Below are 23920 nucleotides of genomic sequence, written 5' to 3' on the forward strand. Positions count from 1 at the left end.
CAGGGTACTGAAAAATCAAAGCAAGTGGTTTAACGGCTCATTCGAAAGAAAATCACTACGTCTAGTGCCTTTTGTAATTAAAAAAATTGTTTTCAAAATAGAATTAATTTTTTACGAAAAATTGTATTTTTGTGCGAAACTGTAGTACAAAAATACATTGAAGAACAAACATTGGACTTAGTTATTTGCCTGAGTCTTTGAGGTTCGTCTTTTGCTATTCCAAAGAAGAAAAAGCCATACGCTTTTTCCTGTTTGTAATCAGTACACATCTAGGTAAAGTCTTAACGGTAAGTTGGTGGTCACGGTTGTGTGACAAAAGTGGATATCTGGGTTGCAGCGGTAGATAGCAACCAAGTGAGAGACTATCACGCCCAATGGCAAGAAATATAATAACACATTTTTCCTAAAAATGGAGTCAGATCGAAACAAGAAGTACACTATTAGATCCACCTTGTCATAACCACTCTATAAAAAAAACCAACGTCCTTTGGCTTGAACAACAAGGGAAATATATTGGCTTGAAAATGAAGAAAAGTGGCTGCAACCAGGAAATTCTGCATCGAGGCCATCTTTGTTTTCCTTTTTTTTGCTCCGCAGCTGATCGCTGTGAATATTTTCGCTGGAACATCGTGGAGAGTTGTTTAATTTCTGATTTTAAAGGTAATTGATGTGTTTAAAAAACATTTCTAGTTTCCGAAACAATTTTTTTAATAGAATGTACTTCTTACGAAAAACTGTATTTTAATGTAAAAGATTGATGAATGACGGCATAATCCTAGGTTGCAACCATATATGACGTAAAAGTAACTGCGATACTATAATGTTAGCTATAATTGAATCAGTAGATAATCCCTAATGTTATTATCCAAACTACAAAAATATTTATGGTGTCTGAGCCATAATATTTATTTTTTAATTCAAACTAGAAAAATTATTTCAAAATTAGTTGAATTTTGATTGGCTCTAACAACTTGACGCGTGTTTTAATGGGTATAAGATTAAGCATTGAATAGATAGTGTAACAATCTTAAGTATGAGTTCCACTGCTGGTGAACAAAAAACTTTAAACCCCAGCCATAGCCGCAAATTTTTGGATGGCTCCGATTTTCAATCTTGCACAAAAAAGGATGCCAAAGCACAGATAGTCAAAGAATTGGAAAAGTTGCTCCTCACTGCACCATCACCCCTTAAAGAGCAAAAAGAGAAAGAATTTGAAGGGTTTCAAAAACTGTATTCAAAATTTCTGGAAGATGATGGAGCAAAACTTCAATGGGAAAAAATTCAAAAGTTACCTGAAGATTCGGTGAGAGACTATAAAAATTTGGAAGCTCCCAGAGACCATGAAATTACAGACATGTTGAGGAAGTTAGTCGTCGTAAAGTTAAATGGCGGTCTGGGCACGTCCATGGGCTGTCAAGGTCCAAAATCTGTCATTGCAGTCCAGAACAATTTAACATTTTTGGATTTGACTGTTCAACAAATTGAGTATTTAAACAAGAAATACAATGCCAATGTTCCACTAGTGCTTATCAATTCATTTAACACGGATGAAGACACAATTAAGGTGATTAGAAAATATACAAATTTGGATATACGGATTGAAACTTTCCACCAATCTTGCTATCCGAGGATTCACAGAGAATCTCAAGCACCTATTGCCAGGAATTGCTTAATTGAAGATGACCAAGAAGCTTGGTACCCACCTGGCCATGGTGATTTCTACGCGTCATTTGCCAACTCTGGATTACTTGACAATCTTCTTAATGAAGGATATGAATATTGTTTTATATCAAATATCGACAACCTTGGCGCTACAGTGGATATGAATATTCTTAATATGCTTATGAACCCTCAAAATGGATCTCCTGTCGAGTTTTTAATGGAAGTCACAGACAAAACAAGGGCAGACGTTAAGGGTGGCACATTCATTCAATATGAAGAGAAGCTCCGTTTGCTTGAGATTGCTCAAGTGCCAGACCAGCATATTGATGAGTTTAAATCAATTAAAACATTCAAAATCTTCAACACAAATAACCTGTGGATTTGTTTGGATGCCATTAAGCGAGCTATCGACGAAAACACTCTTGATATGGAAGTAATTGTTAACCCCAAAACACTTAAAAATGGTGTTGATGTTTTACAGCTTGAGACAGCTGTCGGTGCTGCTATGAAATCGTTTGACAGTGGAATTGGTTTAAATGTTCCTCGTTCCCGTTTCTTGCCCGTGAAGAAGACACAAGATCTTTTGTTTCTGAAGAGTAACTTGTATCACTTCAAAAATGGTAGTCTCACGATGAATCCTCTTAGAAGTTTCCCATCAACCCCACTCATTAAGCTGGAAGATAATCACTTTGCAAATGTGGCCGATTTCCTGCGTCGCTTCGAGACAATCCCCGATGTTCTTGAATTAGATCATTTAACGGTGTCTGATGATGTTACATTTGGCCGTAATGTTTCATTGAAGGGAACAGTAATTATTATTGCAAATCAGGGTGAAAGAATTAATATCCCCTCTTGTGCTCTGCTAGAGAACAAAATCGTGTCTGGTAATCTACGCATTTTGGACCATTAGTAGCAGTTTTCTTTAAAAAGCATATGAAGAACCAACTTTACTTTATTCCCAAAGTGAAGAGATTCCTCAACCAAAGTCAATTCGAATTCGGAGAAGGACATTCAACAGAAGATACGCTGATGTCACTGAGCTTTTTTGTGAACAAAGCACGTGACCTTGGACTTATTCCGACTGCTATCTTGCTGTACATTAAAAAGCCTCTGACAGTGAAGATCATCGAATTCTACTAAGTAAATTCAATTACATCGGGGCTAAAGGAAAGACACTGGAATGGCTCCAGTCCTAACTTAGCATCCGGTGCAATTACATAAGAGAAGATCTGTTGAACAATATCGTGGGTAACTTCGGAGTGCCGCAGGGATCGATCCTAAGTCCATGAGAATAACTTAAGTCGTGTCCTAAACCCAAATTTCAAGACTTAAAGGTGCTGAAAACTATGCTGCAGTGAAGACATTTCCATTGATGACAGTGACTCTGATGAGCTGGTGGCATTCGCACATGACACTACAATGGCTTCCTGTCATACTGGCATGTCAGCACTCTAGAGTAAACTACATGTCATCTTGGAGGAAACTTACACGTGGATGGATGTAAATCAGCTTGTAACTAGCGTATCGTGTTCGTTTTCGAGGACTGGTTTCATCCAGAGATAACGAAAAGTATGACTTCTCGAAAAACGATTAGGCGACCAGAAACGGGTTTTGCCATGTGTCTCGGTGTAGCTCTGGACAAAAGCCTTTCCTTTTTACACCACATAGAGGCTGTGGAACTGAAGCTCTCTCACAATCTTGGCATTATCAAGAAACTGAAGTACACATTTCCTCAAAAAAATCCTTCGTCTACTTTACAGCAGACTTCTGAAGCCTCATCTCCAGTATTGTTTGACAATTTAGCAGTGAACGTTCAAATCACGCGTCAGAAGACTTGATTCAATCCACAGGCGTCTACTGAAAATAATTAGAAGTAGAGATGACTGTCTCTCCCTTGGTTCACCCTACCGTCTGTCATGTACAGTTAAGTTTTAATGTTCTTCCCCGGGTCACTGACATCTCCTTTCCGCAATCGCTTTAGGTGGACATCTGAACAATATGATCAAAACACCGGTTCTGCTTTTGACATCTGGGTGAGACAAACACCAACGGTGAGCTCGGATGTTTTCCCGGATGTGACTTTCACTCAGAGTGGAACATGCTTCCACAAGAGCTAAAATACAAGAACTCCATTGAGATCTTTAAAAATGATTTAAAGCAACATTTAGGGAAAGATCGAATAATTAGATATTAGATTGAATTAAAATAAGTTTGGTATTTAAGATTATTTTATAGTTAAATAGGTGAGGTATTTGTCCTTCTAGGGAGGAAGGGAGGAACCTGATAGTTTGGGCAATAAGTATTTGTCGAGGAGGAGTGTAGTTATCTTGGAGGCGTGTAGGAGAGTGAAGTGAGAACTGTTCCATATGATGAATCTTTGCGTTTATGGGTCTCAACGTCAATTGTGCAACAAAGTAGTGTCCTTTATGTTATTTTATTTTCTTTTTAAAATAAACCTGATTGAACTTGAACTAAGACGAAGACTCTCTAGATGATCCTAACTTCACCGAATTTTAGATCAGGTTAGGTAACTACAACAACACAAAAACTAGCTAAAGGAAAGTATTAATGCTTAACAACACAATATATGCGCAATTATGAGAAAAAAAAGTTTTTATACTCTCTGAAAGACTAATCCTACTTAGACAGTATTAAAGGTTTTGTTTGTTCGCACGCGAACACACGGTTGATTAACAAGAGAGGGGGATAGGTTTTTGTAACGTTGAAATCTTATTTACAGAGTGGGTGAAAAAAAGGGGGGGGGGTCTCCAGAAGAAAAAAATTTGCTCATAAAGAACTGAGGAGCATGCAGTCATTACGTAACATAAAATAACAACTCACCCCTGGCTCCAACTGCTGCGATTTCGCACAAAATCCTGCGACATGCGACAAATGACACGAATCGTGCGACAAACGACGCAAAACCATGCGTTTTCTACAATGTCGGATGCGTTGAATAATTTCAACTCATACGACAAATCGCATGCGTTGTGTGCAATAACCTTTTTCTTAATTTGGCTTTACACTCTTATTGCTTCTGTAGAACCAGTGGGGTCCAGAAGTTTTTCTGGATGACCACTTATTTCATAGGTGATAATTTCAGGGACTGATGGCCCATCCTTCTTCTAACACTCTTTCTCATTTGGCTTAACACTCTCATTGCTTCAGTTTGAGAACCTGATTTGAATTCTTCTAGTTTGTCGCAGAGACGCAAAAGTCTGCGTTTCTTTGTGAACCTCCATTCGATTCTGTCGTACGTCTGTTCCGCCAGAAAAAATCGTGTCGGGATTGACGCAGCAGTGGGAACCAGGGGTTATGGTGTAATCAGATAAGTTTTTTGGGTTTGCAGAATAACTAGTTATTGTCAAAACCAAGAATGGTCAAAGTTAAAAGCAAGAGAAAAACTGGACCAGATTTGCAAATAAGCATACAAATTCATTGACTTAAGGTTTAGAAGCATCTGAATTTCTATAGAAAAGTTTTAGAAAGCAAAATAACAAAGCTTCAAGTATACACCGGATTATTCACGATAAATTACAATAAAGAAACATACATAGAGAACAATACCAAAATACATACAAATTCCCGGACTCATTGTAGGTAATAGTCTGGTATCCACAAGTATATAAAGCTGGTCCTGGGTACAAATTTAAGCATCAGCTGTACATTCCACTAACTAATCCTTGAGTTGGACTGTCAGGATGTACAGATCGAATAAACATCATATTTGCTAGCCAATTTGGCGACACCAAATTTGCCTGGAATATTATAAACTCGCTCCAGCAGGATGAAAAGACCGTTCACAGCGACTAATAAACACGCTAAATGGGCATATTCTCAGTCTTGAGCTTGTTAAAGAATCTTATTTAGGTAAAACAATTAAGATAATCATTCTCCCAAAAAAACCTTAAACTGCTTGTAACTTTTACACCAAACGGTTAGCTTGTTCTACTCCATGAAATGCATGAAGAATTGCCAAAAATACTCTGTCTCATTTTTAATTCTTGTTCATACGCGACAATGTTCATTTTGTGCACTTAATGCAAATTGGCGTGCCATTAGACTAATTTGAAAAGTCGTAGTGGGAAACTAACGCCTTTAAAATTCCGACACAGGGACCTTAGTTGTCAAGAAGCGTCGTTAATCTGATTACTTACGCCTTTAAAATTTGCCTTACTTGATTCTAATACATTAAAACTAAATATAAAACAATTGAAAATAAAATGAAAAAAATGAGTAGCATAAATTTCGTATTATTTAGAACGTGATTGGTAGCTTTTAGTTATACGAAACCGGAAAAAAATTCAGACGACCCCATAATAAATTTAACAGCGAAATTGGCTAGTTCAGATCTTTATCGTAATAATACAGTATTAAAGCAATCATAGTAGTTAGCTAAACCTTGGCTATACATTTATCAGGCTAGCGGACAGTTTTCGAGCAATGTTTTCAAAACCCTTTGAAAAAAATTATGACTTAATCTGTAATATCAGAGCAAATATAAAAACAGAATAATTTTTATAATATTTATTGACATAAACCTTCAAGCTAACACAAGATAGAGTAGAACCTTTCTACATAATCTCTAGTATCCAAGAGTAGCCGGAATATTTAGTGAAAGAGGGGACAGAAATGGTGGAACTTGGCTCTCTTCACCTGGATATCAAATGAGCTAACTTTCTTAAATTGCATTGTTTTCAAGCTTCATAGTTTAGGCAAAGAGGGGGGCGGCCAAGGCTGGATTACGCCTATTATCTATACTGGTTGTCCGTATAAATTGCCGCTTCATGAACCGCATGAAGAAAGGCTTGACAGGACGGATCATAAAAGGACAGGTATAGTCCATGATAAATAGGGAATATGTAAGTTTCATCGATATTATGGCTGTAGAGATAGCTGGTACCTAGTATATAGGAAACCACGAGATATAGTAACTAAAGGTTAACGTAATAAATCTTTAGAAAAGTTGCTTTTCTAGGCTATTGTGTCATATTTGACTTACTTAGCTGCTTGATTCACTTAGGTTCTCTTCTTATTCAAACTAAGAAAACGCCGTAGGCTTTTACCTGTTTGTATTTCTGAGTGTAGCGGTAGTCAAACGAAAGAATAAACCGGACGTTTGAATTTTCTGGGTAAGAGATCCGGATTGCAGCAGTAGCTAGCAACCTAGTAAGAGACGATTTCGTCCAATACTAAGAAATTTAATAGCCCATAGCTCCTGAAAATGATTTCAGATCATCTGAGTTGCAGCGGCAGCAATAAAAATAAATCAATTTAAGTTGATGAAAGGAAACGTTAGAGAAGGAATACAAAAACTGATAGCAAACACTGATAATCACGATTACTTAAAAAACAAAAGTATCACATAGAGAAGCATATTCCAATAAGCAAACTAGAAACCTATAGAAGGAACTTTAGCTTTTACACACCTAATAAAACTTGCTATCATACTGTTCTAAATTCATAGTCGTTTTTCTAACGGTAACTAAACTTGACTTTTAGATTAAAAATGATTAAAAGTGTTTTAAACAAATGGGCGGATACTTTGAACTTATCATTTTTGTTTGGTATTAAGTTCTGTGACTCGACGTGGTTTTGGTCAATGGTCCCTTTTCAAGTGTGAATTTATCAAAATACTTTACTGTAATAAGCTTTTGTTATACATATTATGAAATCGCTGGTCATGAAAATAGAAGAACACGAAACGTCAAAGTCCCTTAGAGATTCCTAAAAAAAACAATGTATCTGAACTGGCTGCGGTAACAGGTTCTTTAAAATCCTCACTAACCAAAACAGAATATGTGAAGTACTCTCTTTAAGCTTGGGAGGAGAGACAAGAACCCAATCAACATCAAGATTTAATAAAACAAATTCACGCCTCGATTACGAATAATTCGAATACTAGCAACATAAAACGCATCTTCACGCTGCAGGAATGCACTGCAGGGCCGACGCAAGGACCTTAGCAGTCAAGAAGCGTCGTTAATTCTTAAATAATAATAATAAATAAAACGCATCTTAATTAGATACAAGAGTCAGCTTCAATTAAAAATGATTACAAAATCTGAGGTTTATAGATACACATTTCTCCAGATGAGGAAAAAAATAAGTTAGTCTCCCCTACAACAGAAATTCGACAAAAAAAAAAACGTTTTATAAAATATAGGGGGTGGCAAGCAAATCCAGGGGGCATATGAACTCCATTTAATGCCACTGATCACAATCTGTACCTTAATTGGATACCAGAATCAGGGTTAATTAAATGATGGTAGGCAAAAACAAAATTTATTGTCGTATATTTTTTCCGTTAAGCAAACAAGACTAGCTCAACTGTAGCTTTACTGTAACGAAAGTTGGCCAACTTTTACTTAGCTATAAAATGGCTATAAAAACAGCTATAAAATGGAATTAAATCGATGAAAATTTGTATCAACTTGCGCTGCACACTGTATCCAAATCAAGACCTGTTTTCAGATTATGCAAAAAAGAATTAATGTGTAAATATTTAAGCTCATATCCGTTTTCTCTACTCTGCTCCAATCTTAACTTTTCAGAGGAAACCTATGCCATGTACTTTTAATTCTTAAATTTATATAATATTCAAACACATAACAATAACGATAATTGTTAAACAGTAGAAACTAGCGCTAATTATTTTTCTTCTTAAAGATATAACGGAAGTTCATCCCTCACAACAATTAGTAAACAAAATTTCTATATATGAATCCATAATATTGCAAGTTCCTTCTATCTTTTAAAAGCACAAGCAAAATATAAAACATAAAATAAAACTAGTAAAAAAAGAGATAAGCAAATCAAATGAAAATCACAGAGTTCTAATAATTTTTCGAGCCTAAATCACTGGTTCTAATTGCTTTGGCAAAATATTTTCACATTGGTTTTCACAAGTGCTAACGCCTTGCATTCGGCTGAGTATGATCTTATCGAATTACATGTTGAAACAACCTCACAGCTATCACTATTGCAATCACAAGCAGACTTGACACACAACCTGCAATAGTTAAGTTAATTTTAATTTTTGAATATATATCGCCATTATGATCTATAATTCAGTTTACGCATGAAATTACTAACAATATCTAGAAATAACGGACCGTTTGGGTAAAGTATAAATCGGAATTCTGTTTACAAACTAAACGCCTACCTTATGAAATCACGAGAGATTAGATGAAATAACAAACTTTAGATTGCCAAGAGACATTTCAGAAGTTATTGTACCCAGTTAGCAAGATCCAATGTCAGCAAATTTTTGTCAACATTTGATAGAATGAAAAAAAAACAAAACAAATGATATTGAATGAGATTGGTTGCATTTATTGCAGCAAAAAAGACATTCTTAATATTTTGAGTTTCACTGAACTCCTTTTTTTTGGTATTGTTGTCTGCAGTGTCAGCGATCGAGACCCTCTCTATGCCCGAGGGCTTGTTGTGTGGTCAAATTTTACAGATAAAATGTTTGGCGGGATTTACACAGATGTATTAAATTCTTCGTGGCACAAGAAAAATTGGGATCGCTTACTTTATAAAACACCATTTTGGTTTCGTAATTTGAAAATTCGAAACCATTTTGGTTTCGTAATATGAGAGAATAGGAAACATTTATTGATAAAAACATAAATACAACAAAGTTACAGCTCTAGCCCATAGAAATCAGAGCTCAATATGTAAGCTTATTGCTAAAAAATTACATAGTTATCTGAAATTCTTATTAAATAAAAGCCAGCATATTCCTAGCATGTCTATATCTGACGCTTAGATATGAAAAGAGTCCCCAACAGTAGAAACAGGAAAAATGGAATCATCAGACTATTCTTTTCTTTTTAATGGTAAACATAACAATTCAAAATAGGGATGAAACCTTTTTACGGACAGTGAAACAAATATAAAATTTTTTAACTGAATACTTCGGACACGTATACAGTGTCCATCATCAGCAGTAAGCTTTAAAGGTAGTTGCTCAACACGAACTAAGGACTCTTCTCAGCCTTTTTTTTTGAAGATGGCTATTTACAAAAATTACATTCAGTATACAAGTTGAACTTGAATGTGTACATCTAAATTTCCCAGGTAGAACACATAAAACAATATTTAATCTAAGACGTTTAATGGTCAATTCAAGTCAACAGCTTCACTATGTTTCCCAAATCTTTCAAACCTTTTTCAGTATTCAGTGAGCTTGATAAACTTTTCAGTGACCCATAATTTAGAATTCCTACTTTTAGGGTGCTCCCAGACACAGCTTAATGTGGACTTATCTTAAATTCCACTACCAAAGCCGTCACAAACCTTCACTTTATTTGGTAGTTCTATTGACAATTATCTAAAAAAAAAAAAAAAAAATAGAATTTTTATCAACATCTCGGTTTGTCTGGTCTATGCTTTCTTGTTTTTGGTTGTGTCAAGGAATACGTATATTTGGAAAGGAAGAGGGCGTGACCACCAGCTCCAAATAAACATGATTTTTGTAAATATTCAGATAAACTCCTATAATCCTCTAGCAATGAATTCCCTCCCTAAACAAAAAATGAATTCCCTCCCTAAACAAATTTCTACTTACAGTGCTGACGAAGCCCCCTAATCATTTTTGATCTTGGTTCTATTTGACCACCCAATTTGTATATCTAAATTTATTCTATAGACGTTACCAGTAAAAAAAAAAAGAACAAGAATTAGGCTATTGACCAAGGTCTTAGCGGCTACGCAGGTTAAGGCAGTTGTTTGGGACCAGTCGCCTCCTGAAATATCATGAATTTTTATTGCTCTTCCTGTCATTTAGTATATTTTCAATACACTCTAGTGGCTCTTTTTTTAAATGGACCACCCCCCCCCCTTCCAGATCCGAAAATTCCCACATACGTGCCTAGAAACCTGCATTTGTAGCGATGCCTTAAATGGCGTGCACCTTTCACATATTTCGTCAAATAATTCTTTCCTTGGAGGGAAAGAAAGCATTAGAATAATGTGGAACATGGGCCCCAACTAAGTTTTTCTGGGAAATGGACATGCTTTTAACAATTTGTTCAGGGGGCAGAGATGTCAAGAATTTTTTTTGCTAGAAAATGCTTTATTTTTTGTGCTGAATATTGCAAATTTTGCCTTTTGGGGCATAAGCCTCCTCTAGCCTCCAGAGGGAGTATGAACGGTGAGACTATAATGCAAGCACATAAGGAAGGGGGATAGGGTGCTAGCCCCTCCTGAACTTATAATTTGTAAATATTCGGATGACTTTCTATAGTTTTTATTTAATTCATCGGTTTGGTACTCTTATAGTGGTGACCCCTTCCCATAATAATTTTCCATAATAATGAAAAATTTCATAACACATTTATGAGTTTTAGCCTGACAAAGCCCTATAAGCGTTTTTAGTCTTTTTTGTATTAACTTGCGCCCTATTTTTGTCTTTAAATTTATTTCATAACAATTTGTCATCAGTAAAAAGTGACAGTTTACGGACAGTTTGTCATCAGTACAGTTTACGCGTTATTTGTTTTTGTTTTTATTTGCCTCTCTTCCCTTCCAGCTGTCAAAATGGACACCCGAGTACGTGCCTGTTACACCGTAACATAGATCCGTAGTGCAGTGGTGTCGGTTTACAGAAATTAAAGGGGGAGGGGGGCATGGCGAAAACCATATTTTTTAAATCAAAAGGTCAATTTTTTTCAATTTTCTTTTTACAAGATTACCAAAAAACGATTTTCCAATGAAAATACCAAGTAAGTCATTTCAATGAAAAAAAATATACCTTTTTCATTTTTTTCTGGGGGGGGGGAGGGGAAGCAGGCACAACCTTTTCAAAAAAAACCGGTATGTTTTTGTGACTATTAATAACTTTGCCTATGGAGAAAAAAACCCTCCCTGGATGTGTGTAGCCACATCTATCTGAAGATTCCTGCTAGCGATGCTTCTTTTTACTTCAAATAAATAATTTTTAATTTTGCGTCCAAAATTCCAAAATACCAATAGAATGAAAGGAGCGCGGATCCATTGGCAATAAATTTCAAACTGAACATGGGACTCAAATCGGATTGAAATTCAAACGCACCAACGTGGTTGAAGCTAAAACAAAGCAATCAATGAGTCAGTCACACTTGTCAGATAATCTAAGGAAACCAATTTCAATATTATGACAAAAGAAATGGTAGTCTTCACTTTGAAGAAATGAAACTCTTTACTTTGATAAACAGAAAACCCATTCACATTTATTTGTTAAGATTCAGAGTCTATTCAACTGTAAATTTACAAAAGAAAACATTTCAGCATAGTCTCCCCCATAAGGTTATATGGCCATGACGAAACAGAGAAGAAAAAAATAAAAGAAATACACCAAAAAACATTTTCAACACAATAACTTCACACCTTCAAGAACCTCAACACAAAAAGCTAAAAAAAAAAAAAAAAAAAAAAAAAAAAAAAAAAAAAAAAAAAACACATACACCCATACAAAAAAATCTCCCACCTCAAAAATCCCTAAAATCAGAAGCTGTATAGGGGAGCAGCACATAATTTCAGACGAAACCAAAAAAAGGAAATAAGTTTAAAATTTAAATAATATTCTAATACACAGGCAAACCCAATCCAGGGACATCAACTCCGAGGGAGATAAAAAAAAAGAAATCAATTATTAACAAGAAAATCTTTGCCATTCTTTTTGAAGATACAAAACGATTGGCAACCACTTTCAGACAAAGGGAGCACATTCTACGTAACGTTAAAAGCTATCAGAGCTTTGCAGTCAGACCACAATGATGCAGTACGAGGAATCTTTAAATTGTTGGAAGTGCTAAGATGATTGATCAAAAATAAAGAAACAAGAGCTAAGAGCTCATATGGCACTTGGACGAGGCCAGAAGAGCCAAGAGCTCATATGGTATGAGCTCTAACAAAATTCTAAGAATCAATAGATTGATTTAAAAAGAAAATCAGAGGCTTAATGCCGGTCGGGATTTAAAATAAGAGCTCTGAGTCACGATGTCCTTCTAAATATCAAAATTCATTTAGATCCGATCACCCACTCCTAAGTTAAAAATACCTCAATTTTTCTAATTTTTTCCTCTCCCTTCAGCCCCCAAGATGGTCAAATCAGGGAAAACGACTATATTAAGTCGATTTGTGCAGCTCCCTGACACGCCTACTAATTTTCGTCGTCCTAGAACGTCCGGAAGCACCAAACTCGCCAAAGCACTGGACCCCACCCCCTAACTCCCCCAAAGAGAGCAAATCCGGTACGGTTACATCAATCACGTATATAAGACATTTACTTATTCTACCCACCAAGCTTCATCCCGATTCCTCCACTCTAAGCGTTTTCAAGATTTCAGATTCCCCCCTCCAACTCCCCCCCCCAATGTCAGCAGATCTGGTCGAGATTTGAAATAAGAGCTCTGAGACATGAATTCCTTCTAAATATCAAATTTCATTAAGATCCGGTCACCCATTGTTAAGTTAAAAATACCTCCAAATTTCCGAATTAACACCCCACCCCCAGCTCCTCCAAAGAGAACGGATCCGTTCCAATTATGTCAATCATGTATCTAGAACTTGTGCTTATTCTTTCCAAGTTTACTCCCGATCTCTCCACTCTAAGCGTTTTCCAAGATTTCTGTTCCCCCCCTCCAACCCCCTATGTCCCAGATCCGATTCGAGTCAAAAATGGAGCATCTGAGACATAAGATCCTTCTATATATCAAATTTCCTTAAGATCTGATCACCTACTCGTAAGATAAAGATACCCCAATTTTTACGTTTTCCAAGAATTCTGGTTTCCCCCTCTAGCTCCCCACAATGTCTCAGGATCTGATCGGAATTTAAAAAAAGAGCTCTAAAGCACAAGATCCTTCTAAATATCAAATTTCATTAAGATCTGATCACCCGTTCGTAAGCTACAAATACCTTATTTTTCTAATTTTTCCGAATTATTAGCCCCCCCCCCCAACTCCCCCAAAGAGAGCGGATCCGATCCGGTTATGTCAGTCACGTATCTTGGACTTGTTTTTATTCTTCCCACCCAGTTTCATTCTGGTCTCTTCGCTTTAAGTATTTTCTAAGATATCCGGTTGAGATTTAAAATAAGAGCTTTGAGACATGATATTCTTCTAAATATAAAATTTCATTGAAATCCGATCACCCGTTCGTAAGTTAAAAATACCTCATTTTTTTTTAATTTTTCCAAATTAACCCCCCCCCCTCCCCAATAGCCCCAAAGAGAGCGGATCCGTTCCGGTTATGTCAATCACGTATCTAGGACTTGTGCTTATTTTCCCCACAAAGTTTCATCCCGATACCCCCACTCTAAGCGTTTTTCAAGATTTTAGGCCCCCCAACTGCCCCCCCCCCTAATGACACTGGATCCGGTCGGGATTTAAAATGACACATCTGAGTTAAGAAGTCCTTCTAAATATTAAGTTTCATGAAGATCCGATCACTCCTTCGTACGATAAAAATACGTCATTTTTTCTAATTTTTCAGAATTAACCCTCCCCCAACTCCCCCAAAGAGAGCGGATCCGTTCCAATTATTTCAACCACGTATCTAGGACTTGTGCTTGTTTTTACCACCAAGTTTCATCCCAATCCCTCCACTCTGCAACTGCCCCCCCCTAATAACACTGGATCCAGTCGGGATTTAAAATAACAGATCTGGTTACGAGGTCCTTCTAAATATTAAGTTTCATGAACATCCGATCACTCCTTCGTAAGTTAAAAATACGTCATTTTCTCTAATTTTTCAGAACTAACCCTCTCCCAAACTCCCCCAAAGAGAGCGGATCCGTTCCGATTATGTCAATCATGTATCTACGACTTGTGCTTATTTTTCCCACCAAGTTTCATCCCCATCCCTCCACTCTAAGCGTCTTCCAAGATTTTAGGCCCCCCCGCCAATGTCACCAGATCCGGTCGAGATTTAAAATAAGAGCTCCGAGACAAGATATCCTTCCAAACATTAAATTTCATTAAGATCTGATCACCCGTTTGTGAGTTAAAAATACCTCATTTTTTCTAATTTTTCCGATTTAACCGTCCCCCCACTCCCCTCTAGATGGTCGAATCGGGGAAACAACAATTTCTAATTTAATCTGGTCTGGTTCCTGATACGCGTGCCAAATCTCATCGTTCTAGGTTACTTGGAAGTGCCTAAAGTAGCAAAACCGGGACAGACAGACCGACAGAATTTACGATCGCCATATGTCACTTGGTAGATACCAAGTGCCATATAAACACCCGCTTTTAAAGACTCTTTTGTACAGGTTTTTTGTTGTGGGGGGCTGCCGCCCCCTAACCCCCCGCTCTTGGCTTCGGAAAGGCCCTCTTTAATTAACAAAGAATACAAAACAGGTTTTTGTTTGCTACCCTATCCCCACCCCCAGCTCTTAGCTTGTGTGCTCTGTGTCTGGGAAACAGTTTCAATAATTATGTTAAAATGTAAATGGAGTGGTCAACTTCATTGTTACTAATTACTAGTTTCAGCGCAATGGTTCTCCTGTCCTCTTGTGTTTAACATTTTTCGAAGTTATTCCATTATTCATTCATTTCAATTTTTTGTTAATTAAAAGAGGGCCTTTCCGAAGCCAAGAACGGGGGGTTAGGGGGGCGGCAGCCCCCCACAACCAAAAACCTGTACAAAAGAGTGTTTAAAAGCGGGGGTTTGGGGGGCGGCAGCCCCCCAACTGCCTCTCCTAATTCCTGTACGTTTTAAGGTTCGACTTTGGGACGCAGCCTCTTTAACTCTTTAAGAAAACGAAGTTTTTTTCATATTGTTTCTGTACGTTTTTCTACAATCCATGGTGGATGTAATTTAATAATTCCTGTACTCCTCGTACAGGAATTAGGACTGCCTCTCCTAATTCCTGTACGTTTCAAGGTTCGACTTTGAGACGCAGCCTCTTTAACTCTTTAAGAAAACGAAGTTTTTTTCATATTGTTTCTGTACGTTTTTCTACAATCCATGGTGGATGTAATTTAATAATTCCTGTACTCCTCGTACAGGAATTAGGACTGCCTCTCCTAATTCCTGTACGTTTCAAGGTTCGACTTTGAGACGCAGCCTCTTTAACTCTTTAAGAAAACGAAGTTTTTTTCATATTTTGTGAAAAAAAACCGCCCGATAAGGGATTTGAACCCTTGACCTTAGGATTAAAAGTCGCATGCTCTACCGACTGAGCTAACCGGGCATGTTTGAAGTCGAAATACCTGCATGTGTATAAATATAGCTTTTAAATAACTTTTAAGAATTTCAAAAATTAACATGAGCTCTTATGGGGAAATGGGTTTTTCTAAGCTAGAAAATCAGGGGGTTAAGATTTTCCGACGAAACTTTCCAGGAAAATTACTCGGAGAATTCCGCGTCGAATGAGTCTTCGTACACCCAGATCCGATGTCGGCTGTGACCTGTAGGCGTGGCGAAAAAGAAACAAAAGGAGAACATGAACATTAAGTGGCTATGCGTGGTTTCTGGAAAACAGAGAAGGAGTTATCGGATCGAGCTGAAATTTCCCGGAAAAGCTCCTGGGCCCTAGGGGACCTTAACTTGTGAATTTCAGCCCAATCGGACAACGTTAAAGGGGGGGTGGGGTTGGGTGGTCGAAACTTTCTGCCAGATTTTCCCCATGAAGGAAAAGTCGGAGGGGGATGAAATTTGGCAGGTTTCTTAGTTGGAGCTCGGGCTACGAAATGCATCCCTCCCCATCCCTCTGCGACCACTGGAACCGAAGATCGCTTAACATTGTCGTGGTTCGCCTCTTTAAAGAGGCACGAGTGTGCCTCCTTGATATCACTAAACAGGACATAGATAAGTGCCATAAAAACATATCATTAAACAGGGCAGCAAGAAGGCGGTCATGCAATTGTAGAAAATTAATAAAAGCACACGTTAGAAGACAGCATATCAAATGAAGCAAGAGTTTGAATGGAGAACGGTCAGTTTCTTGAATAATTACATAAAAAAACTAGTTTTTTTAACTGAAAGTAAGGAGCGACATTAAAACTTAAAACGAACAGAAATTACTCCATATACGAAATGGGTTGTCCCCTCCACAATCCCTCGCTCTTTACGCTAAAGCTTTTAATTGTTTTAAAAAGCAGAATTGTGGCAAAGAGTCAAACTTTAGCGTAAAGAGCGAGGGATTGCGGAGGGGACAACCCATTTCATATATGGAGTAATTTCTGTTCGTTTTAAGTTTTAATGTCGCTCCTTACTTTCAGTTAAAAAAACTAGTTTTTTTTTGTAATTTCTGAACGTTTTTGAATTAATGGATGTTTGATTTTGGCTCTCCACACATAAATTATTAAAATGAAATTTGCATATTAATTCCTTTTTTGGCTAAATGGCTTCCTCTTAGTTTTGATCAGACGATTTTGAAAAATAAGGGATGGGGAAGGAGGCCTAGTTGCCATACAATTTTTCGGTTACATAAAAAGGCAACTATAAATTTTAGTTTTTAACGAATTTTTTTATTAGTAAAAAATATACGTAACTTAAGATTTAACTTACGTAACAAACTTTTATATTCTTTAATTTTTATCATGTATATGAGGGGGTTTGTACCCTCTTAATACCTCGCTCTTTACACTAAATCGTAAGTTTTGTCCCAATTCTTTAAGAATGACCCCTGAATCAGAAAGGCCGTAGAATAAATAGTTGAAATTACTAAAAATACTATAGCATAAAGAGCGAGGTATTTACCTCCTCCTAAATACCTCGCTCTTTATGCTAAAGTATTTTTAGAACCCCTCATATGCGTAATAATCTCTGTTCGTTTTAAGTTTCAATGCTACTCTTTACTTTCAATTGAAAAAACTTTTCCATCTTTATTTTTTCATTGTTTTTTTATAGTAATTTTAGAAAATCCTGCGCCCTTTTCATTGAATTTCTGTTCCCCCATGACATATTTCTCCAAGGAAAGATCCTAGGAAAGCTTAACACCCAAACAACAGGCTAATACTAAGCTTAAGACTGAACTAGGCAGTGGGAAAAGATCCTAAGAACCTAAAGAAAATGAGATTGTATGCTTTTACAACATCTAAAGCAAGATAATTTTCATCAAACCACAGGATAACTCTTTTAAATAGGCCAGTCATCTTTGAGCCAATATCAGATCCAGTTTTACCAGCTGTGCCAAGAGTACTGTCATCAGCGAAAGCAATAAGTACATCCAGAAAAGACGAGCTCTTATCCCAATTAGATGAAGAGGCTGGTCGACAAAGACGAGAGCAAATGAAGATTTAGAAATTTTTTGTTACCGCATTAACAAGGTCGTTAACATAATTTAAAAACAGTATTCACCCAAACATGCCATTTTGATACGCCAGATTCTATTACAGAAAGGTTACAAAAAGCGGACTAACCGACTTGACCAGATAAATATGAAATAAACCAAGAATAAGCACTATCCCCTTTTCAAGCACTATTACATATTACATATATAACATATTAACATATTATTAACATGTTAATATATATATATATATATATATATATATATATATATATATATATATATATATATATATATATATATATATATATGTATATATATATTAACATATTAACATATATATAACATATTTTTGAAGCACTGTCCCCTTTTCAAAAATAATGTTCATAATCTTCAGTAATTTTGTCTCTAACTTCGCAGCCCCCATATTTCAAAACTCATTTACTAAACTATCAGCATCTTATTGGTTTTTGATTCTTTAGTACTGTCTCTAACTCTTCTCCAGAAATAAATCTTCCTTTACATCCTAAGTGTCGCAATTTTTTCGTTCTTTTCTGTATCATTTCTGGTAACTTAGTCACTTTTTAACACATTCTAAAGATGTTATACACATTTCTCTGAATTCTTTTCCTTATCACTAGTTGAGGCGTGGTTCCTAACTTTAACTGGGACAAGCCCAGATTGAATACTACCTCTCAATTTCTTAACATACCAATACGATATTTTACTATTATGCAGTCTGTCTCTATCTTCCATATCTTCAGCAATTTTATCCATTACATTTACTTCACATCCCTCTTACTTATTTACATCCCTCTTATTCTCAAATAATCTACTGCTTACATACTACCTTTACAAGCCCATCCTCTTTCCTAGCAAACTTGAAGCGTTTTCACTAATATTCCAAACTGCGTTACTAACTATCCTCCCTAGAACACCTTCTGCTACTTCGCAAACTACTTTTCCAAGATTATTCATCCGTCTTCTGCATTGTTAAGTCCTAGACTCTCCAATCTCATATTCAACTCTTCCTCTCAAGTTCTCATACTGGAGCCTACCGAAGTCATAACTTCCCGGGAGGCAGTTATCCTTTCTTAATTTTAGCTTAAAATTAACTCTAGACACTGCTAGATGGTGCCAGTCTTCGATTTTACAATAGTATAATCAACAAGGCTGGTTTCTTACCATCATGAGTACCATGTTAAGTTATGGGCCATTTTAAAGTCTTAAAAGAGGTCCTTGACACAAAAACATCAGAAATCAAACATATAAACATCAACGATATTCATCATTTGAAAAAAAAACGTAACATCTTTAAACTGACAATGAAAGATTTTGATTTGAAAAAAAAAATATGTTCCAGATCGTTGCTACTCAACAAATGATCAGTGACAACCCCTTTTTGTGCTTTTTTTATTACAGGATATGAACATGTTATATAGTTTGTCATAATTATTGTATATAAACGAACTTACTTGTGATAACGGGATGGCTTCAATTTCTTATGGCACTGAGCATATGCATAGCTTCCTATCTCATTACATCTTGAAAGAACATTGAAATAATGGCCCCAACTTTGGCAGTGGGGAAGGCGAGGATTCAGCTGTCCTTGAACACGCTCCTGCACATCTTTTGCAATCTGATTAATTCTACGAACTGGAGGTTTCTTTAAACCTTTGGAACGACTAGACTTTTTCTTTTTAAACTTTGCCAAATCAGCACTCAAATCTCCTTCAACAATAAACGACGATTTACGATTTATCACTTTCGAATTACGCTTGGATCTATACCATTCATCACCACGGGATTTATTGAAATATTCGCTAAATGCTTTCAAACTAGTAACGTAGTCTTTGGTGGTAAACACCTGTGCAGTTAAGTTACGGAAAGTTCTTTCAGCTGAGTCTAGTTCATCTGATGAACCGAGCTTTACTTGTCGTTTGTTTCGCTTAGACTTCTTTCTGGATCGAAGTGAAGCCAATGAAGGCACAACTTTGATGCTTGGCAACTAAAAGAGGGGAGTATCATCTAGAACACTGGTAAGTAGAGATTTTGGATCAAAACAATTTCACTAGGCTTTAATATTATTATTTTTTGGGGGGAAGAGGTAGAGTTGTGTTGTTTTAAAACATCTTTTTTATTGTTTAAGAAAGTTTTGCTACTGTGACTTTTGTCCTGCAAATTCAGATTTTTTTTTTTTCAATTTCTTTCAATTGCAAGCTCAAAGATTTTAGTTAATAGTTTAAATAGTTTCTTTTTTGTCTGCAAAGATCCAAAAATTATATATATATATATATATATATATATATATATATATATATATATATATATATATATATATATATATATATATATATATATATATATATATATATATATATATATATACATATATATATATATATATATATATACTAGCTGTTGGGGTGGCGCTTCGCGCCAACCCAACACCTAGTTGGTGGGGGCACTTCGCGCCCCCCAAGCCCCCCCGCGCGCGTAAGTCGTTACGCGCCATATTAGTTACGTGCCATTGTAGTTGTGTCCCTATGTCCCACCTGTGAATATATATATATATATATATATATATATATATATATATATATATATATATATATATATATATATATATATATATATATATATATATATATATATATATATACATATATATATATATAAATATATATATATATATATATATATATATATATATATATATATATATATATACATATATATATATATATATAAATATATATATATATATATATATATATATATATATATATATATATATATATATATATATATATATATATATATATATATATACATATATATATATATATATAAATATATATATATATATATGTATATATATATATATATATATATATATATATATATATATATATATATATATATTATATATATATATATATATATATATATGTTTTTAACTACGTAAAACTTGCGAATATACAACATTCTTTGCTGTCCCATTGTCTGTGCATATAAATAGATTGTCAGGTTTACCAACTCTTGAACATGCAACATATAATGGTCCATGGGAAAACGATCCGTATTCAGATCTATATCTCATGATTCTAATGATTGCCCTTGAGCTTTGTTGATGGTGATTGCTAATCGACCATTCCCTGTGTCGCCCTCGTCATTTATATATCCTCCTGTGCCCCCCGGCGTCCCCGTTGTAGTTGTGTCCCTGTGTCCCAGTCGTCATTTATATTCCCTGTGTCCCGGTCGTCATTTCTGTCCCGGTGTCCCGGTCGTCATTTGCGTCCCGGGGTCCCGGTCTATATATACATTCGTTTTTGAATTGGTCTTTTTTTTAGTTTTTTACCTTTTTTTTTAGTTCTTTTAGTTATACCTCATGATTCTAATGATTGCCCTTGAGCTTTGTTGATGGTGATTGCTAATCGAACATTCCCTGTGTCCCCGTCGTCATTTATACATCCCCCCTGTGCCCCCCGGCGTCCCCGTTGTAGTCGTGTCCCTGTGTCCCGGTTCTTTTTTTTTTTTTTTTTTTAGCTTTGGTTTTCTCCTTTATTTTTCATTTTTTTTCCTTTTTTTTCTTTTTTAGTTTTTTTAGTTTTTTAGCTATTTTATTTTTTTTTATTAGTTTTTAGTTTTTTTTCTTTTTAGTTTTTTTGTAGTTTTTACTTTTTTTTAGTTTTTTTAGTTTTTTTTTACTTATGTCCTGGTCGTCATTTATACTCCCTGTGTCCCGGTCGTCATTTGTGTCCCGGTGCTTTGTTGATGGTGATTGCTAATCGAACATTCCTTGTGTCCCGGTCGCTTTCTCTTTGAGTGTCCCGGTCGTCATTTATATTCCCTATGCGCCGGTGTCCCGGTCGTCATTTGTGTCCCGATGTCCCGGTCTGTAATTTCGTCAGTCGAAAACATGACGTCAGTCAACACACAAACATGACGTCACCCGACAAACCCACACACACAAAGACAACTTATTTATATATATATATATATCTATATATATAAAAATAAGTTGTCTGTCTGTGGATGGATGGATGGATGGATGGATGGATGTGTCAGGTGACGTCACCTGAAAAAACTGGATTAGGTGACGTCAAAACTGAAAAAACTAAAAAAAGGCAAAAACTACAAAAAAAACTAAAAACTAATAAAAAAAATAAAAAAGCTAAAAAACTAAAAAAACTATAAAGGTAAAAACCAATAAAAAACTAAAAAAAAAACTGAAAAAACTAAAAAAAGGCAAAAACTACAAAAAAAAACTAAAAACTAATAAAAAAAGTAAAAAAGCTAAAAAACTAAAAAAACTAAAAAAACTAAAAAAAGGTAAAAAACTAAAAAAAATAAAAAATAAAAAAAAACTAAAAAAAAGGAAAAAACTGAAAAATAAGCTAAAATAAAGGTAAAAACCAATAAAAAACTAAAAAAAAAGGAAAAAACTAATAAATGACGACACTCAAAGAGAAAGCGACCAGGACAAAAGGAATGTTCGATTAGCAATCAACAAAGCACCGGGACACAGGGAGTATAAATGACGACCAGGACATAAGTAAAAAAAAAAACTATCTATATATATAAAAATAATTTGTCTGTGGATCTGTGGATCGTGGATCAGGTGACGTCACCTGAAAAAACTGGATCAGGTGACGTCAAAACTGAAAAAACTAAAAAAAGGCAAAAACTACAAAAAAAACTAAAAACTAATAAAAAAAATAAAAAAGCTAAAAAACTAAAAAAACTAAAAAAAAGGCAAAAACTACAAAAAAAACTAAAAACAAATAAAAAAGCTAAAAAACTAAAAAAACTAAAAAAAAGGCAAAAACTACAAAAAAACTAAAAACTAAGAAAAAAAATAAAAAAGCTAAAAAACTAAAAAAACTAAAAAAAGGTAAAAAACTAAAAAATAAATAACGACCGGGACACAGGGACACAACTACAACGGGGACACCGGGGGAAACAGGGGGATAACCTGACAATCTATTTATATGCAAAGACAATGGGACAGCAAAGAATGTTGTATATTCGCAAGTTTTACGTAGTTCAAACCATATATATATATATATCTATATTCACAGGTGGGACATAGGGACACAACTACAATGGCGCGTAACTATTATGGCGCGTAACGACTTACGCGCGCGGGGGGGCTTGGGGGGGGCGCGAAGCGCCCCCACCAACTAGGTGTTGGGGTGGCGCGAAGCGCCACCCCAACAGCTAGTATATATATATATATATATATATATATATATATATATATATATATATATATATATATATATATATATATATATATAAATATATATATATATATATATATATATATATATATGTATATATATATATATATATATATATATATATACATATATATATATATATATATATATATATATATATATATATATATATATAAATGTATATATATATTATGAAAAGAGAAATCACCAATGCAACAGCACAAACACAAAAAAAAAGAGACAGAAGGAGAAAAGGAAGACTGTTTTCCTAAATTAGTGATTAATATAGACCAGCACTTGAATGAGGCCTTAACCCTACTCATCCATACAATCACATAGGTCAAACAGCAAAGCCATACACAATCAACCATAAAGAATAATCCATGGAAATGCAGGCATGTCGTCAATAAGTATAAGTCGTCATTTACCAAACAATAAAAACAATAAAGACAAGTAATTCAGAGGCAACAACCCAACACAAGGGCTCTTCAGGAGAATACACTTGCCTATAGGGTTTCGGCACTTTAAATTCTCTACCCAGTCAAGTGTTGTGCCTACCACAGAATATCCATGGCATCCCCGTGTTAGGTATCACCCCCAAAATACATGCCTATAAAATACCAGCAAAAGTAGAACAACCAAGTAACACCAAAACAAGCTTATCCTGTTAATATATTCCTCTTTTTAGCAACAATATGTAAACTAAATATGATAAATTTTACCAAATCACAAATATTAACACTTTGCAAAAAACATGAATGAACTAAACCATTATAGAATT

At 35.3% G+C, this 23920-nt stretch overlaps 2 protein-coding genes across 4 annotated transcripts in view; one reads left to right on the forward strand and one right to left on the reverse strand.

The window, feature by feature from the left end:
• Nucleotides 1–913: 913 nt before the first annotated feature.
• Nucleotides 914–2673, forward strand: LOC136028164 (UTP--glucose-1-phosphate uridylyltransferase-like). Its single transcript, XM_065705846.1, has one exon. The coding sequence runs from the start codon at nucleotides 1034–1036 to the stop codon at nucleotides 2570–2572; it is 1539 nt and encodes a 512-aa protein (XP_065561918.1). The 5' UTR covers nucleotides 914–1033; the 3' UTR covers nucleotides 2573–2673.
• A 3501-nt stretch (nucleotides 2674–6174) lies between these two features.
• The window catches only part of LOC136028162 (BMP-binding endothelial regulator protein-like), a 74756-nt gene continuing 57010 nt past the window's right edge, over nucleotides 6175–23920 (reverse strand). For 2 of the 3 annotated variants that reach the window (XM_065705845.1, XM_065705844.1), the window contains exons 12-13: nucleotides 19369–19901; nucleotides 8212–8674 (exon numbers count right to left, since the gene is read on the reverse strand). In XM_065705845.1, coding sequence (XP_065561917.1) covers nucleotides 8530–8674; nucleotides 19369–19901 — 678 coding nt within the window. In that variant the 3' untranslated portion in view covers nucleotides 8212–8529. Of the gene's footprint in view, nucleotides 8675–19368; nucleotides 19902–23920 lie in introns of all 3 variants that reach the window. The other variant, XM_065705843.1, reaches the window with a different exon arrangement.

The sequence above is a fragment of the Artemia franciscana genome, chromosome 6 (assembly GCF_032884065.1).
Source record: "Artemia franciscana chromosome 6, ASM3288406v1, whole genome shotgun sequence".
NCBI lineage: Eukaryota > Metazoa > Arthropoda > Branchiopoda > Anostraca > Artemiidae > Artemia > Artemia franciscana.

Coding starts and splice junctions, on each gene's coding strand:
- LOC136028164 (XM_065705846.1), top strand. CDS start 1,034: ATGAGTTCCACTGCTGGTGAACAAAAAACTTTAAACCCCAGCCATAGC.